At 37.7% G+C, this 18,928-nt stretch overlaps 1 protein-coding gene across 19 annotated transcripts in view; it reads left to right on the top strand.

Moving 5' to 3' along the window:
- adgrl2a (adhesion G protein-coupled receptor L2a) overlaps positions 1–18,928 on the top strand; it is an 84,953-nt gene that overhangs the window by 30,281 nt on the left and 35,744 nt on the right. For 18 of the 19 annotated variants that reach the window (XM_061296888.1, XM_061296890.1, XM_061296892.1 and 15 more), the window contains exons 3-4: positions 5,059–5,272; positions 11,948–12,057. In XM_061296888.1, coding sequence (XP_061152872.1) covers positions 5,059–5,272; positions 11,948–12,057 — 324 coding nt within the window. Of the gene's footprint in view, positions 1–5,058; positions 5,273–11,947; positions 12,058–13,410; positions 13,471–16,975; positions 16,991–18,928 lie in introns of all 19 variants that reach the window. The other variant, XM_061296907.1, reaches the window with a different exon arrangement.

Here is an 18,928-nt window from a genome sequence, read left to right as displayed (position 1 = left end):
TGGATTATAGAGTCAGCTCTGTGGGAAGAGTCTTAACTTTAAGGTTTCTTTTCCCAAGTGGTTGTCCTTTACTTGTACCATCGAGAAAGGCCTGGGGGGGGCATAACTTGGAGGACTCAAGCTGTGTTTCCTGTAGTTGCCTCACTAATGCTGTGGGCCACATTATTCTTTCACCTCAAATCCAAGAGACCTTGTAGATTCGAGTGTACCAAATAATAGCTGGCCAGAGACAGATATTTTAAAAGCTGCTGTTTTGCCCTCAACAGCAGGGAAATCAAAGATTTTCGCTAACAGTAGACGACAAGCAGCAGGAGCGTCTGTGTCACACTCGCGACGAAAAAATTATCTGGTTTCCCATCAAAATAATCTGAGGACCTTTGTGCTCTGGCCACAGTGACGGCGGCAAGGGTAAAGGGCTGAATAGGCCTTTTGATCAGCCTTAAACCCAGGACTCTGTCTGGAAGCATGGGTTACTCAAGTTACAAAGGGTCATTTTAATAAGAAAACCTTTACTGGGTGCATGTAAGACTAAAGAGTTTTTTGTGTGTGCTGTTTCAGGTATGTTTGTGAACATCAATAAGTACAATTGAGATTTTTTTTTCTTTTTACATTTTTGAGAAATTAAGATATTTCTAAAATATTATTGTACTATGCATGTAAAACAATTGTGCTCAGTAGAGTGAACTACTGAGTACTGTACTGTACTGAGCATTATGTGCACTTTTTTTTTTAATAATCTTTGGCGTTGCTTGTTTCACGTTAAAATTTATATAAATAGTAACTATTAGAACTGTGCTCGATGCCATGGCCAATCTTTTTTTTTTTAGTTAGCACACTCACAGCTCTGAATAATAGCATGTATGCATTTTCCGTTAATTTATACGTGACTGTTTTAAGCACTTGATACACTTACATTGTTTTCCAAAACTTTTGTGAAGATCCATTTTCAGATGTCTGTGTTTCCAGGCTCCAAATTGTTTTCATGCAAACTATTTTTTTTGTTAAATCTCCAGTATGTTCTGAATGCCCTTGGTATGTGCAATATTAATGACTTGCTCTATGTAAGTACAAGGTTTAAAGTTTCTACATGACTGATGAAGACCCTAATAACGCCCTATTCCTATGAAGTGCGAAGGTACTTTGCTCATTACCCCCGCTTCAGTGACACTCAAATACTACCAGATGGTCACTTTACAATTGATTTGCCCCATCTGCATAAAAAAAAAAAAATCATTATTATATTATAGCACTAAAGAGACTGTCCATATAATGATTTTGTCTTCCATATGGGAAATTCTCTCAGTTCCTGAGCCGCCTATTCCATATTGGCCTAATGTCATTGCAAAGGTCACGCACGGCAATAAATGCCAGCTTAGGAAGCTTTAAATTGAGGTTCCTCATTGGTGCAGTAAAGTGCTATAACCCATGGACATAAAGGTCCGTTGCACCAATCAGAGTCAATTACCAGCATGTTATAACAACACGCGCGATAAGCAAAGGTTGAGTTGTCACATTGTAAACTACAACGGTCCTTAGAAGAGCAGACCTCCACCAATGAAGATCATCTTAAACTGTTTATCTTTATAGATGATTGATTCATACGTGTTATCTAACAAACTAACGAAAGTTCCCCTTCATGCCGCAAAGTATTTTCAAATAAGTAGTTTTTTATGACTTCTATGACTTATGACAATGACATGTCTCCACACAAGAGAATATGAATTGTGGATTTCTAGCAAAGTTGCCAGTATGAGAACGGAAGGAGAAAAAAATTGTCCCAATAAAGGCACATTGAATCTATTATGGTTGTCTTACATGTATCTGCAGTGTTTTCTCTGATTTAAATTTGTCACCTATATCTCTGTCTGACTGAGAGAAGCTGAAATGCTTTTCAAGTGCTGGGATGGATGAATTGACCAGAATACTTGATTAGGAAGCATGTCGACAAAACCCCGATAAGGATCTGGTCGGTTATCTTTCTGCTGCACCATGTTGCCATGGTCACAGCACTGTGCTTTCTACCTAATATGCTACTGAATATGCATTCGGTTTTTGCGGTTTAATATATGCATATAATTAGATTTGGCTAATCGATTTGTCAACATTTCTGCTTGCAGTCTTGAAAAAATAATTTAACATGTTTAACATGTACAGTATAGAGTGTTTACTATAATAATAATAATAATAATACATTCAATTTATATAGCGCTTTTCAATAACCCAAAGACGCTTTACATGGAATAAGAAAAAAAAAGAGTGGACGGGGGGGGAGACAGTAGGTTATAGTTAACAGGACATCGGTCAGCAGTGCAAAGGGGATGGATGGAGGAGCAGGAGGGGCGGGAGCGGAGGTTGTTGAGGTTGCCAGTACGGGAGGTGGGGGTGACGGGGGGTTGGTAGTCCAAAACCAGTACATTATTAGTACTATTACTATTAGTAACAAAAACTTGTGACTAACTACTGTGCACTATTTGGCCTCCATAACAATTGTTTATGATTCCATGCGTACAAGAAGTCTTGCTTGTATGACTCATTTGCATTCTCCAATTATTTGATTAAATGGCACAGTAAGTGTTGGATTTAGGTTGGATTTAGTGTGATCACACACAGTGATCAAATTATCCTGTTTTAATTGCGATTCATGAATATGCCAGTCCTAGATTGATGGTGCTGTGCTGTCTTAGTTATTTCCTGTGTATAAAATAGAGATGTGAATTGCAGATGTGTAAACACAAACACTGTTCTACAATAAGATGTGCAAGACCACTACAATAGTTAGGAATCATACAACCACAGTTGACCAAAATCTGCTTTTGGACGGGTTCGTTTGGAAATTGAAACAATGTTTCACATTGTGAATAATGGGAAATAAATCATTTGTTCCAAGTCCTAAAGTACCACCATCATAAAAAAAACATTATAAACTGCAGAGGCAAATCTACCTACATTTAATAAATATAAATTGAAATGTGGCATCACCTATTGCAGCTATCATGTCAATCTTGTGGTTAAACAGGCATAATACAATACAAGTGGTAGTCATGTATTTATTCTGTGAATGGTTACAGCTTTGATCGAAATTGCTCTGTGTTGTGTTCACTGTCCTGTTGAGTTCCTGGTCCACACAGTAGTCTGGGAAAGTAGTACAGCAATGGGTCTAATCAATGGAGAGCAGCTTTTGGACAATAATGTACTGAGACAGCTGAAGAATTAAGTGCATTTCGGGGACACACCAATTCTTCCAATGTCTGGATTTTGACTCAATAATCAAGCATTATTACAGGGCTTGTCATCTGCGTGGTTGGAAATACATCATCATTCCCGAAATACACGAGTGTGACTAGTTTAGTGTTCATAGGTGTCAGTGTATAGCTGCAGTCTGCTTTCCTACTTTAGTATGACGACTACATTAGTTTGGAATAATAAAACCAGAAAGAGAGTTTTCAAAGGCCCTCAAGTGATTTAAGTATTTTAACAGCTATCGCCTCATACTGAGCACAAGTGGGTTTGGCCGCCAAGCTGGAGATCAAACTCAAAGGTTCCTGCACATGGTAAAAGAGCCTTAATCACTTGCACTGGATGACCACAAAGAGAAGAATTTGAAGGAAAGTGGAAAGTACACCCATATAGTATACTGGGAGCATAGTTTCCAGGAAAAAAAAAAAAATAATTTGAAGTCAAGCTCTTAGTGTTATGCTGCAGTAGGCATTGGACATGATGCTATCGTTTAGTTTTGTGTTTGTGTAAGATGTGGCATTGTCTGATGTGCATTGCTTTTACACATTACACCGTTTGCTTTTAAGCACGCTGGAATGAAGTCAAAATTGGATGTCGACAGCTGTTCCTAACCTGGCATGTTTTCTTTTTTTTTTTTCCACACCGTCACACGAGATGTTTGTCACGAGCCAACATGTACACCAATAAATTGTTTAGCACCTGAAGCGTTTTTTGACTCCAGCAAGAAAAGGTTACGAAAATAAATATATATCAATGTTTCATTTCTTTTGGTCACTTTACACAAGATTTCCTTTAGGAGAGGAAGAAAATATCCTTCCTTGATTAGATGCCCCTAAGCAAATGAAGAGGTTAGTTCGGCTGCCCCCCGCCATACAAATATACCCTTTGTGTACTCTAAGCTCTACTCTACACTAAGCATCTTTAGAAGAAGAGCTTTCACCTGATTGGTACACAAATAGAGGATCAGGCTATAGAAAGTGACATTTATCTTCCTTTATAAAATACCACGGTAGCATTTTCAGGTTAGGGCCACAATTCAACAACTTAATCCCCCTCCCATTGTAACATAGCATTTAATCAGACAAAGATAATTGTATTTGTACTTAATTGATGAAGTAGCCACTAGGGTAAAATAAAGTGAGCCATTCCAAGTAGTTTTAGTAGGCCTGAAGTCAGTAGTTAAGGCAACTGCTGTTGGAAAAAAAGTGCTTTGTAAACACAAGCAAATGCAAGTATGGATTGGTCTCATTTGTACCGGTGCCAATGAAATACAGCAAAACAAGTGCATGCAACCCAGCCACAAAATCCTCATTAGAGAGCCTGCAGCTCTGGAATATAGCTAGCACACTGGCATTTAAAGGGAAAAAAAAGGTAACAGATGCTCAAAATGGGATATTATGATTCAGTGCTGCTTGTGGTTTTGTACAGAGGAGCAGCTGGTGATTTGGTTAAGCTTTATATCAATGTGCTGTAATACTTGACGACATGGTGCGCCATGCGTAACCAAAAATGTTCTCTATTTGGAACTTTACTTCTTTATATTCTCTATGAGATGGGCTTTTTATGCCTTGTTATTGATTTGGATTTTTTCCCACCCATACTCAAACACCATTAGTGCTGCTGGTGATACTCTTTCCAACTAAGTAAATGAAATTGCATACAGTTGATTTTAATTGTTTTACTCATTTTTTAGAAAGAAGAAATAGTGCAAAGATGTTTTTCCTTGTTCACATCTATCTCTTACATATTGTATGGTGTTTCTCAATGTCGACCCACTCCGCATTGATTCTCACTGATAAAGCTCTCTTTCCACTCCCTCAGGGTTCAGTCGGGCTGCCCTGCCATTTGGCTTAGTACGAAGAGAGCTATCTTGTGAGGGTTACCCCATCGATCTGCGCTGTCCAGGAAGTGATGTCATACTGATCGAAACCGCCAACTATGGACGGACAGATGACAAGATCTGCGATGCCGACCCTTTCCAAATGGAAAACATCAACTGCTATCTTCCAGAAGCATACAAAATCATGTCACAGAGGTAAACTTGAACCTTACAGTTGTAGAAGTTGCAGTTTACGTGGGTTGCCCAGAGCAACACACTCTGAATTGCTGTCAAATGTTTAGGTTTTATGCTTTGCCCCTTGTGTGTTTTCTTTTTCTTTTCTTTTTTTAAATCCCTCTGCTTCTCTTGCCTTAGGAGGAAAATCTTTAACACCGTTGTTGTCCGATTGATTGACTCCATCAAAAATAGACTGACTCAGTTTAGCTGTAGAACGGGAGAAAAAGAAACAGGCAGCGCTATCCCTTCTGCAAGAACACTAGAAACATTTTACAATTCTATAGTAACATCTGCAATATACATCAGGGGTCACATTACATTATATTTAATGTTTTTATATGTAATGAGGAATAATTTTGAGATTGAGCTTTTATACAACACAGATTGTGGACCTAACTCCAACTGGTGGTTTGGCTTGGTTCTCCATATCGCTTACGTGCAAAGCAGATGATTTAGTGTCTGTGTGTGGTGTACATGTATGTTCACATGCAACTCCTGTTGGGTTCCATTGCCATTGCTGTTAATATGAGCCCTTAAACATGAGAGCAGTTGTCACACTTGGATGCCGTTAGAGGCAAAGTGCAATGGATAGATGACCTTTGAATGCCACTGAGAGATACCGGATGGTAGAAGAACGTCAGCAAATTTGGTTAGCCGCTATGGGAAATGAAGACACAAAACAGCAGAGGTCTTGTATGCACGAGGCTTATTGTCAAGTCCTGTTTGATGAAGTCAGATAGCTGACTTGCGTTGTCTGTCTCGAAAGAGGATTGTCTCCCTCCTTTTGCCCCTGCGCATTACGGAAAGCTCAACCTCACTTGGGCAAGAAAAAAAACAAACTGAAGCACAAATGCTGCCCAGCAGGAGCTGCCTGTGAAACAAAAGTGGAACAGTGTTGTTGAAATATTTTTGGCCTGTATCTTTAAAAGAAGGATCAGGTTGTATGCACTTCCTGAGCGTGCCAGAGGCCTTAGTAATGTTAGTTATTTTCAGTGTTTAAGTCCCACTGCAGAATTGCAGTGTTTACTCTCTGTTTGAAAACTGCAGAAATGAAGTTCAGAGAACCCCAAATTATTGCCCAAAAATGAATAACAAAAATTCAATCAATATCCCATTTCTTGAGGTTTTGCAAGATATTTCATCATCTATTATGCACTCGATTATTTTTTGTTGTAAACCAACATATGGTATTTAAAAGCAGTGCAAAAACTTTACTGTTATTAAAACAATCCATGATATCGCAACAAGCCACAATTAAATTATGATTTATTAGTTGATTGCCATATAATCTAAAATGTCAAGCATAATCAACAGAACATTTGCACCCATGTGGAAATCTTTGTTCACGTTTCCACGTGTTTGGTAAGTGAGGAGAACTGGAATGGGACTTGGTCATATTTGATCAATCATTTTGGCGCTCTCATTGGTTGGCATATTGCATTCATGAGCACAATGATTTAATGAAAACAGCCTTAGGACTACTGCAGCTCGATTAGAACATTCACCTGCAAGAAATTAGAGGACTCGAGTGGCTGATAATCTGGACATGCTGCATTGGGGTACCATTTGATATAATTAATATGACGATAGGAAAATGTGCAAAGAAGCGTCTTCCTTTGAGCATTACATCTGATTATTGTTATTTAAATATTTTGTTATTTATGGATTCAATCATTTAAAAAATTGTAGGTGTGAGTAATTCAAAAATAATTATTTATGATGCCGCTGATGATTTATTGGCCATGTTTATGAGTAAAAGTCCAATTTCTTTTCCTTGCTTTATTAATGAGGAAACTTTGACAGTGCTGCTTATGCTCATCATTTCACGTTCATACTTTTGTCACATGCAATTTACATGCATTACCACACGTCCATTATTGAAAATCACATTATCTTTAAAAAAAAAAAAAAATCTACAATTTCCATTGGGGATTCTTGACATGTCTCACAAGTAGAAGATTAAAAATTTAGTTTTGTCCCCCCCTCAGTCCTGTAGCAAGAGTTGCATTTTATACCACAACAATGAACGAGCTGTTTCCATTGTTTGCATGAATAGATGAATGCCTTAAACTGAGGAGAGTGCTTACCCCATTTGCAACTTTTTTTTTCCTGATTGCTGGTACCCAATAGGAGATAAACCTTAGATAAAACCCTAAAAATTTAAAACATTAGTTAATGGTGTTTTGAATTATATGTTGTTTTTTTTCACCTACGGACAAGAGTTCATTTGAATGCTTCCCACCTGGGTTAATATGATCACTTTCACTTGACCAAATGAACCGCACTGCCAGAGCAATCACACTGGAGTTTACTTCAAAGTGAACCAAACCTGACTAGTGTGAACAAAGCCTAAAGGCAAGTCTTTATTAAATCCCACTGGTTCTTTTGAAAGATCGTGCCCTCCAACTTTTTATAACAATCCCAGGACAAGGATGATGGAGAAATCTAATCACCTCTAATCAAATGACGAGGAACACAATTAGGGCAGGAAAGGTTCCCATAAGAAATGGGAAGATGTCTTAAGTGTCTCTAAATGGTTCCGCAGATGAAAACATTTACAGATGTGTAAATTTGACAGTTCTGCATAGTATTAAAAGATTCTTGCCACACAATAGACAGAAGGAACTGAACTTTGTGAATATTTTATGAATATCTCTGGATATTTTAGGAAAAACCATCCTCCTTTTGGTATTTGGTGGTCGACGCTAAAATATCTGATGAAATACAATACTAAGAAGTGGCTTCCATTGATTGATGTTTTTAACTAATGAGCTTCATTGCAAGTATTCAATAGCAAGGGCATTGATTACTACACTGTAACACGGTCCAGACGCGCCATGCCAGCACGTCATAGTTCTTGCATGGAGTGAATCATCCACATAAATGATCAATGTTGATAGCTTTCTAATAGATGAGGTAAAAGTCATCAGACCAATACGTCCTGGAGTTGACGTAAAAATCATTAATAATTAAAACGATAAGGAACATTCAACAAGGAAACATTTGCCTTTTGATGATGGGATGTTATATAAATACAAACGTTCACATTAGGGGGTGAGAAATGTCACACGGCAAATCAAAGGTGTAATCATCAATGTTTTCTTACCCTTGTCAATCTTTGTAAGGCAGTTGAGGAGAAAACATTAGTGTTCACTCTATTTATATCAGTGACAGTGGTGCTTGCACGGCCCTCTGAGGAGCTCCATTGTTGCCGTCTGACAGCACAGCGTCTCGCGTATGCACGGCGAGTTTTATTCAAAGCACAGCAGATAAACATTTCATAAAGATCCTCATGCAGCCGGGCTATTGCAGAGAGCCGTGCGCAAGTCCACGGGCCATGAACCTGCCCCTGCTCCTTCGCCAGGGTTTCTTTGTGGGTAAACATCTATTACCCATAAAATAAATTACCTATGTGCTCAATATTGAAAAATGAAAACTAGTAGTCCCAGCACATAAACACAAGCACGTGACAGGAGTTACGTGTTTGTGAAATGCTTTAGCCCGATATCACCTCAGACCTATGCTGAAAGGAGGAGGCTAATTGTTAAATTCTAATTGGCTGTTTGGTGCAATATTATTGGGTCACCCCTTTAGAAAATAGTCTAACCATATACTGTTGACGGTTGTAAGCTAGGCAAGTGTGTATTTTGCATCCTGTTAATAATTGTGTGTGTTGTTTTGTTTTTCATTCTGTGCTCCTACAAATGATTTTACTTTTCAGTGGCCTGCCTACAATCAACAGGCCAGCCCCTTGAGAGAGATCTCTGGTTTGATAATTATGCCGTGAACCTCATCAGCATTACAGTTAAAATGAAGCGAGACAGGTCACTGAGTTGAACAGACGCTAATTTGATTGAAATTCATACTGGGAGCACTAGGACGTTGACTCTTCCATTTTCTGTGTTATAATACTCTCACTTAAGACCCTCTCTCATATTGCTGCAATGCAATGTTGTTCTTTTTTTATTTTTATTCATGACTGCTTTCTTCATGACCTCCCAATGGCGTCTTAGGATATTATAGACTGAGGGATGGAAAATTGAGCAGGGGGAAGAAACTCATCTGAGATTCACCGATTAAAGTGCGTCTTATCTGTGTCTAAAATATCTGCGTCACATGAGAAGTACCAGATGAATCAAATGAACGGCATTACATTGTGCCATGAAGTGCCCAATTGGGTTGCATTTTTAAGAAAGGATTTTTTTTAACAGTTGAACATTTAAGATTACTTTTCTCATTTCATGTTTACATTTGTGCTACATAAAACAAGACTAATGATACGGTGATGACGATGCAAAAAAAAATTGGTACAATGTTCAATGAAAGTAATATTGTAGTAATTTTAGAAATAAAAACAAGTCAATGCAATATAGAATGAGGGATACACTAAAATAAAAACAGAGTAAAAATAATGGCATGTTAGTAGTACGTCTCTGAGGGCTTATTTTATAAGAATGCAAATAAGTACAAACTGTAAATTTGCAAAGCAGAAAAAAGACCAACTACATGTACGTCATTCTTAGCTTCACCATTATGAAATAGCTGCATTATTTTGCCAGAAGAACACACAATTATTAATTAAAAATAAATAGCACTGTCTTTCCTTTTATTCATTATGCACATCATTAATTAGTATATAGCCTCAGATGATCAAAAGAGACTCACAGAAATCATATTGTACATGTATTTAATTCCAGTGCACTCTGAGACCTGTGCCCTGGCAGGATAAAATACTGAACTTTTTATGCTAAGAATTTCAATTACATGCGTAATCTCAAATGGAGGCCCAAGACTATGCTGGAAGAAGTCATTAAGCCTTATTCAATTGGTCTCAGGAGAAGCCCAAGATTTCCACAGATGAGACAAGCTTGGTCCCTCACTCCCATAGATCAGGGCGCCTGGCTCCACAGCTCCAAAATGAGGCCAATACATCAGAAACCTATCAACACTTACATCAACATTGTTTCACAAGAAATGGGAAATGTCGCCAACCAACTCCCCCCTCCCCCAACCCACCTCCAACCATCCTGTTGTTTAACACACATAGCTCTGGAATGTCGACAAGGCTCATTAGTGTCACCATTTTTATTTTTGGTATCATTCTGTTTCATGAGCCAAATGTAAACTAAATATGCATTTTCCTGCTCCCATTGGAATGCACTAGATAAACACCGTAATTCACATTGCTCCTGTATGATATGCTTATGCATGAGTAAAACTGGCAGAATCATGAAACTGACCATATAATTTATAGTATATAGCAAGTGCCAGCAGAGTTGTGGCATTTTACGTACCTTTTTTTTTTTTTTTCCAATAGATTGAGGATGATATAAATTCATGAAACACGCTTGCTCATTTCCCTACAAAACAATAATAAAAGTTAGAGATGTGATCTAGTACCAAAGTAATGAAGTGAAAGGGATATACATACACAAACCTAGGCTAAAGAAATACTGTAATAATATATCTTGTAATTCCCTGCAGAATAACAATAGGTACATTACATTTTTTCTGTCAGAAATAAGAACAGGAGGGTGTTAAAAAGCTGAGAAACAAAAACCCATAGTTTAATTTATTAAAAATGACATAAAAATATAATTCTTTCCCCGTCAATAAAAGCCGACTTGCGCCCTTAAGGTTGTTTACCGCAACGCGCTCATGAGTTTCTGTAAAAATGCATTCAGTGAGAAGCCAACACTCTTCTCCTGTATCCCCAGTGCCTTTAACTGTAACCAACTCACCTCTGTTCCAATACACTCCCTAATATTATATTAATAACATTTGGACACAGAGCAATGATGCGGCAGCAGCTTGGAAAAAAATGGAGGAAAACACAATACAAGGCAACCTATAATAGACTTTTCATTGATGTGCTGGGAACGACACAACTGTTATCTATGTCCCTGCTAAATCAGCAGAACACAATTATTGATTGGAATGTTCACTTGGTCAATAGAATTTTGCATCCCCTCAGTACCAAAGATGACTTGCTTGGGGTATTGATGCAATTATCATCATTTTTCCTGCTACAAAAAACTGTAAATTTATATACCAGACATTCACACATGATCTTGTCCCACACAATATTACGCTTTCAATCACCATGTTATTGACTGTCTGGAATGTAGTTTAGAGACGTTTTATTTTTGTAATTTCCTCAGATGTCTTAACTAAAGTCACTGTCTCTCTCGCTCTTGCTCTCCCTTGCACTCTGTCTGACTCGAGGCAAGTAGACGCCAGCGTCATGTGATGGCCAGATTTACTTCATTCTTGAGCCAACCTTCAGATCTTTAACCACTGTACACCACTTGAGTTAACTAAACCGATGAAAATACGTTTAAAACAAACAAGTAAAACCAGTTCAATGCACTCAGTTTTTGGGAATAATTTCACTTCCAATACTAGTACATTTAATATAAAATTATTTTTGATTATTCAGTACCTCAAATTTCAAATATTTAGATATTTACTCAATTAATAGTCTACAAAGTGACTAACTTCTACCAAAACCCGGTTCTGTTAAGATACTTTCTCAATACAATAAAAATAATACAGAAATATGTGGAATCACGATATATGTGATTTATATTTATGCCTATTATCGTTTAAAATGCACAACTTGCGGCTTAATCCTTGCTATATTTGTCTTCACAGATGCAACAATCGGACCCAGTGTATCGTGATTACGGGTTCAGATGTCTTCCCGGACCCCTGTCCGGGGACATACAAGTATCTGGAGGTCCAGTATGAGTGTGTGCCCTACAGTAAGTATAACCCCGCTCTCACCCCACGTTCATGAATTGAAAAGTCACCCTCCAACCCCACCATCACCCCAGTGCTTCTGTCTTTATAGTTTCTCTCACATCGTGACACATCATCGTCCCATTTCCTGCTCCAACCTTGTCCTTATTGTCTGCTCTCTTTGTCTGCAACACCTTTCAGCGCCCTTTTCCTCTGTCTCGTCTTCCATCCGTGTCACGCCATGAACTTTTCATGATATATGACCTGTAAGACATGCTGGGTCTCTTCTGTACTCGCCTGTATTATTGATGTGGTCACCGTGTTTTCAGCAGTCCAACGAGCCGGGTTATGAGTTAGCAGAACAGAGGGGAAGGTGGAGGAAGTCATGCTGACTCTCCATAATGGCAAGAGAGTGTTTCATTACTCTAGCGTGGAGAAGTCTGTCAGGCAAAAGCGCAGCTCACCTTGATGGCTTCATACACGTCAATAAAACAGGTGTGGAGGCATGCTAACAGATGTTCCATTATGTAAGTGAGCAGAACGGCTGCACTCATAAGTCAGCGAGATAATCTTTCCGACGAGAAGATATTGTCAGCATTTAGTCTTCTCCTGAGTTGTAAAATATTCATTGCCATTCATATCCCAAACAAAATTCAGATTGCCCTTTGCATTAGAAATCCCCTTTTGTCCTTTGAGCTGCCATGTTCATTTGCAGTTTGTGAAGAATATTCCCCCAAGTAACCTTTATAACCTGATTAACGACAGAGATTTACATGAATTGCCAGACAATCAGGTGGAACTGGAATAATTGGAGGGGAAATGATGGGAAGATGATATTTGGTGACTCCTCATTCCTCCCATCATTCATTTTTGTATGAAAGGATGATGGAAATACATGCCATAATGTAAATCTATCCCTATCCTAAAAGGTTAGCATTGTTCATTTGTGTTAGTATACCTGCCTAAGATACTCATTAGTGTGAATTCACATTGCACTGTTGAACATCATTAGGTGGCCTACACCTTGACAACCTGAAGGTCAACCTCTCCAAAGCTTGAAGAGCTTGTTGTTAAAAAGAGTAACCAATAATGAGTATTCGGATGAAGTTGTTAAAAAAAATGGTCTGTTTCACATCTTTAGTGTTAGTCGCCCACCTCACTACTACATAGATCGTCTTGTGCCACCTTAGGCAGATGAAACAGAGGGATTTGCCGAAAGGCGCAATCTCCTCCGCCCACTGCTAACTTAAGCCTCTTTCTTGCTTTGATGACCAAGGGCTACAGTATTTAATAGAACAAACAAAAGAGAAGACACTTCATTCTTAGCAGTTTCAGTTTGTGCATGTTTGTAGCACCATGTTTTTGCCTCTCAAAAGGTCCATGCCCACCCAGAATAGGAGCAAGAACACAGAATGTGTCCTATCGCAACTGTCCTGGTAAGTCTTTAGTGTACTCCCAGTGTGACCACCTCAACCTGCCCGCACAAGCCCAACGTTTCCCTCTCAACTCCGACTTGTGTTTTGTAAAATGTGAAATGTTTTGTTGCTCTCCTCAAACCTATCCTTGTTTCCCAAGTATTGTACACACAGACACACATAGTACACACATTTTTGTACTTGTCTTTCTGATTGGCCCCCAATGGAGAGAATTCCCTCAATCAGTTAACGAATCCTGAATTTCATTGGAGTGGAACCTCTAAGGTCGAACAAATAACATTAAGGCACTCTCAATTGAATAGTGTTGGATTTTCCATTTCCTTTTCTTGTCAAGTAAGGTGAAAACTTTTGTTAAATGTTTTTTCTGCATTAGATTAGTATTTTTTTTCGTGTTTTTTGCCGCATTTAGATCTTAGACTGAGTCAAATTTACTATAACAGTGGCATGGGAGGGATCTAATAGCATGCAGTCTTGTGCTGTTTGCAGACTAGTCAGATCACATGCCAAATATCGAGATTTGTGATTAAAACATTACAGTGGCTCAGAGGCTTAGGGTTCCCCGGATTTGCTGGGATACAAGACTGGAGAAGTTGATTTACAAGACAACATATTAAATCCCCATTAAGCTGATCAACGACGGGCCTGCAGACAGTGTCCTCATTTCTGATGTAGACCTAATGGTCCCTCAAAAGCTTTTTCCAATGAAAATTTGGTCCGTACAATGTTGGAAATGTTTGTTTTTTGGTTTTGTGACCAACTGAATCAGAGACTCATGAATAGAAAATTTGCATGATCACACAAGCAATTTGAGGATTTTTGCTTATGTGCAAGTGGCCTTTCCAGCACATTTCCGTATTTTCATCATTTTGGCTTTATGTTTTTTTTTTTTTTTCTTTCCATGGTCTGCTGTCATTGGCAACATTAGCTTCCAGCCAAGGAAATATTTGCCTCCGTACATTTTTACTTCACCTGGCACTGAGTCACTCTCTCATTTGGCTCTAATACTTTCTTGAGTCAGACCACTTAAAACATAGATACATCTTTAATAAAAGTGAACTTTGCATGCAATTTTGAAATGACAAAAGTGACACTAGTATAGACATGTGTGATGCTCAACGTTAAGAAACATTGTTTGGTGTCATTTGCTAAATACCACATATTTTATTGAGAGTTACCGGCCAAGTGATATAAATGGGGAAAAAAAAAAACATTATTCTAGTAAAGATAGTCGAACACATTTAAATTCATACTCAAGCAAATTTTTTTTTTACGATCATGTGACTGTATTTTGAAGTTGATATTTGAATAAATAACTCTTACTATTTCAGTGGCTAGTGGAAACGGTTGAGGGCTCGTTGTGGGACGGGAGTACCATGTTTTGAACTGTTGCTTCAGTAAAAGTTAACTGACTGTCTTCCCTTCCCTTGTGCAAGCCACAGGGAATCGCCATGGCTACCAGAGCCCCACTTTTCATCTGCTGATTTTTGATCACACTGATTTGTTATTTCCTCACTATATTTCAGACTAACCTTGTCAGCTTTCCTGTCATGTATCTACTTTGCTTTGCAGATTTTACTGTCTTCTTCTAATCTAGTTTGATGTGGCTGAAGAGACTTCTTACAATTTATTGTCATTGTTGTTTTCTTTGCATTGCTTCCCACTATATACGTTCTTGGTTATGATCTGCTATTGTCAAAATATGAAGTGCGGGGTAAGAAATATATCAGCTTCCAAAATAAAGTATTCTTTAGTCAAAATATGAGAATGTGATGGAATTGCAGACTTCCCTACAGCTTCATAATTTGATGCAAAAAGCATTTGTCAATATGAGTTGATAACAAACTGTTGATATCCTGAAGTCTACGTCAGACTAAATAAGCAGTGATGAAAAAGTCCTATTATATTTCATTTCAATTAAATTTTAATAGGATTGACATTACATTTCTCAACACAATATACAGAGTATTAAAACATGTTGTGTTACTCCTAAGGAATGAAGAATTTATATTTTATAAACAAGAGATACAAAGCAATGTTGCCACAATTGTTTGTACTATCTAGCAGTCTTTGCCAAATTTTACATTGAGGAATTTAATGTTTGAGTTTTTTTTTTTTTTAAATCTAATTCCACCATTTTCATTCCTGTTTTTTACTCAATCAAATAGATTGCCATTTGGGACAGATGTAATAATCAATTAATTGACCAGTCTGTAATTTTTATGTGGAACAAATTGTTGATTAGTTGCAAATTAGCAAATTAGGCAAAATGGAGTGCACTTAATGAACTAGTTTGAATATGAACCGCTATTTTCTTCTGAATAATGACGGATCCTGGCCAGCATATTCTTAAGAATATCATGATGCCAACTGTTACTATTTCCATGCAACATCAACAGCAATCCCTCTTTTCAATAGGCAGATTAATTATAATAATAACTACTCAAATGTCCAGACGTAACATCACATTGCTGTTTTTACAAACTAAATCTAAATAATTGCAGTCTGACCTAGACTTTCAAGTCTTTTTGAGAAATATATAATATCAACGAGCACTTGCTATCTGTTACATAATATCCTTTTGATATTTGATTCTTATTGATACAGTTAAAAGGTAATACCAGCACATAGTTATTGTAGCGACTGGGGACACATGAACCTATATGATAATGGGCAAAAAATGTTTTGCACATTTGAAGATGTATTTTCTATCATTATGAAAAATGATGGTGCCATCAGTGTATATTTGTGTTCATTTGTGACAACATTTTTTTTTTCTTCTCATCAAAACTTAACAATGCTAGGTGGATTTATTTTCTTGTTTTTAAAATGTCTGCAGACACGTAATTAACAATTATTTGGTCTCCCTTAAAACATTTATGCACATTACTGGATTGCAATTAAGAGGAAAGTTCACAATTAAAACAAAACAAAATAAACAAAACAATTGTCATAGTTGTTAACAGTGATCACCTGTTCGTCTTTTCTCTAAGATTAGTTGGATATCACATTAGAGGCACACGACTGGGCCAGAAATTGATCATAATTTTCTCAAATATATTCGGCATGTACTACAGTTAAGACATAATGACTATTTTAACAAATATGACAATAACTATTTTTTCTTTCATTTAATATTCAGTTGATGCAACATTTACATAAAATATTTGGCTTACATTTTCAGTTCAAACAAGACTATTGAAATTGAACATGCTTAACTGCTATCAAGATACGGGCATGAAAAACTGCACATTTCAGCAGTAATCCACCCAACACTGTTCTGATTCGTACGTCTTCATGAATTATGTGCAGTGCTGTACAGTGATCTTTACCTTCAACAGGACCATGGCAACAGATGACTTCAATGTTTTCTCAAATTAGGTCAAACCATCCTTATCCATATGTCAGTTGTGTCTCTTTGTGTAACCGTAGCAATGGAAAATACATATTAATCTCTTTTTTCCTCCCCTCCCATCCTTTTCATTCTCTCTTCCAATGCCTAAAATAGAAGTGGAGCAAAAAGGTAAATAACAGACACGATCCAAATCCTAGCTACTTTGTTTTATGGCATCGAGTTGTAAACTTCTTGTGGTAGCCCGCTTGTGGACTACAGTGGAACCTCCAAATTTGAAGGGCCTTGAGTTTCATCAGTTCAGAATTTAGCTAAAGTTCTCAGGCAAACAATGGTTACACAAAAACCTGGATTTTGAGACACTATCACGCATGATATTGGGCCATTGTATATCAAATGCACAGTAAGTTTGGGGCAATTTCAGCTCGGATCTTTATGTTGATACCACAACAGTGGACGCAAAAAGTATACACAACTCTATTCAAATTCCAAGTGATTGCGATATGAAGAAATGAGATCAAGAAAAATCAGTTCAAAATGCTTACCACCATTGTGGTCTATGACCAATTAAAAAAATTGGTTCCATTAGAGAGGGAAATAAATACAAACAACATAACTTATGTGTTTGCAGAAGTGTGCACACCCTCTGATAACTGAATTATCCAGTCACAATCAAAGTCATGTTCAATTCAGCATTCATCAACACATATCCATTACATTTGAAAGCCTATGAACCCCAAATAAAGTTGAGCTGCACCATTTCCCTCACATCTTATCACACAATATATTCACCAAGTCCACAAAAATCTTCCTCTGAAACAGACCTCTCTCTGTTCAAAGCTATAATTTAGGAAGTGGGTACAGAAGAACTTCCCAAGCAATACTGGATGGAACACAGTCACGACAGTCATCATCAAGTAGAGCAAATATGGCTCAACGGTGATTTTAGCAAGAACTGCGTCTCTCCAAAATTGAAGAAAAGATGAGAGGAAAACCGGTCAGGGAGGCTGTCAAGATGCTGAGAGCAGCATTACTCACTGTTTAGTACATTTGACAGCAATCCCTCATTTTCTTCATATAGTATGCCTGACCTATGGGGCAAAGTGCCACGATGGAAGTCCAGCTACATTTTACGACACTCTTAAACGCAAGCGAGAAGATGAGTTATAGTTTGATAAAATCAAGGTTGAACTTTTTGACCCTATTTCCAAAAGAAATGCTCATCACCAAAAAAATAGCATAACTGTAGTGAAGCTAAACTATCTGTAGATCACCTCTGAGACTGCACGGTCATTTTCTTCCGCGTTGCTCAGGGTGCCGTGAACTTCAGAGGTTTCACTGTATATTCTCATAGTGCACTAACTACAAAGTTAACCATTATTGCAGTGCACCAAGAGAAGTAAGAATGGCTGCGAAGTAAAGACAGCACACACAGCCAAAATAATGCAACTCGGGGCGAATTGGCTTCACTTCCTCCTCTTTCTGCCTGGGTGCTTTTACAGATCAGCACAATTTGCCTGGCTTCCAAATCGTTTTCCATAGCATGCCTTGGTAAAGGTCTTCCGTCCCCTTCTTTCTCCAAGGCCCCTTTCTTTCTCACCTTCTTCCCATTCTCACCTGACGACACACTGTTTTTTTATTGAATCCTATGCCTTAGCACCCGAGCCTATTTTCCTCAAGAGAATCTTTCTTCAGCTTTTTTTTTTTTTTTAAATATGTATTTTAATGGTTGTGATATTTACGCCACTTGCTAATGACGTGCCTCTCAAGATCTTTATTGTAGAAGAGGTGAGGTGCATCTTGACAGACACATGTATGTTCCCAGCTATGCTGACTCTTGCTCTCTCATAACCTTTTCTGTCTACTGCCAAGTAACTTTAATTTGGTTCTATTTATTTATTTATTTGTTTGTTTGTTTGTTTGTTTGTTTGTTTGTTTGTTTGTTTTTTAATTACAGAACTGATTTTGGTTTTGTTGCATTTCATTTATGTTGCCCTCATTTGTATTTTCCCTCCAGCAGTAAATCTCAGAACGTCTTTTTTGTTTCAGATTATTTCCAATACATACATATTATGCTTCGTTACTTTATTTTGCATTTCCTTGCTATGC

Source organism: Syngnathus typhle, linkage group LG14 (genome assembly GCF_033458585.1).
Source record: "Syngnathus typhle isolate RoL2023-S1 ecotype Sweden linkage group LG14, RoL_Styp_1.0, whole genome shotgun sequence".
NCBI classification, from domain to species: Eukaryota; Metazoa; Chordata; class Actinopteri; order Syngnathiformes; family Syngnathidae; genus Syngnathus; species Syngnathus typhle.
The sequence above is the reverse complement of the archived record's forward strand: the minus strand, read 5'-3'. Positions and strand labels throughout refer to the sequence as shown.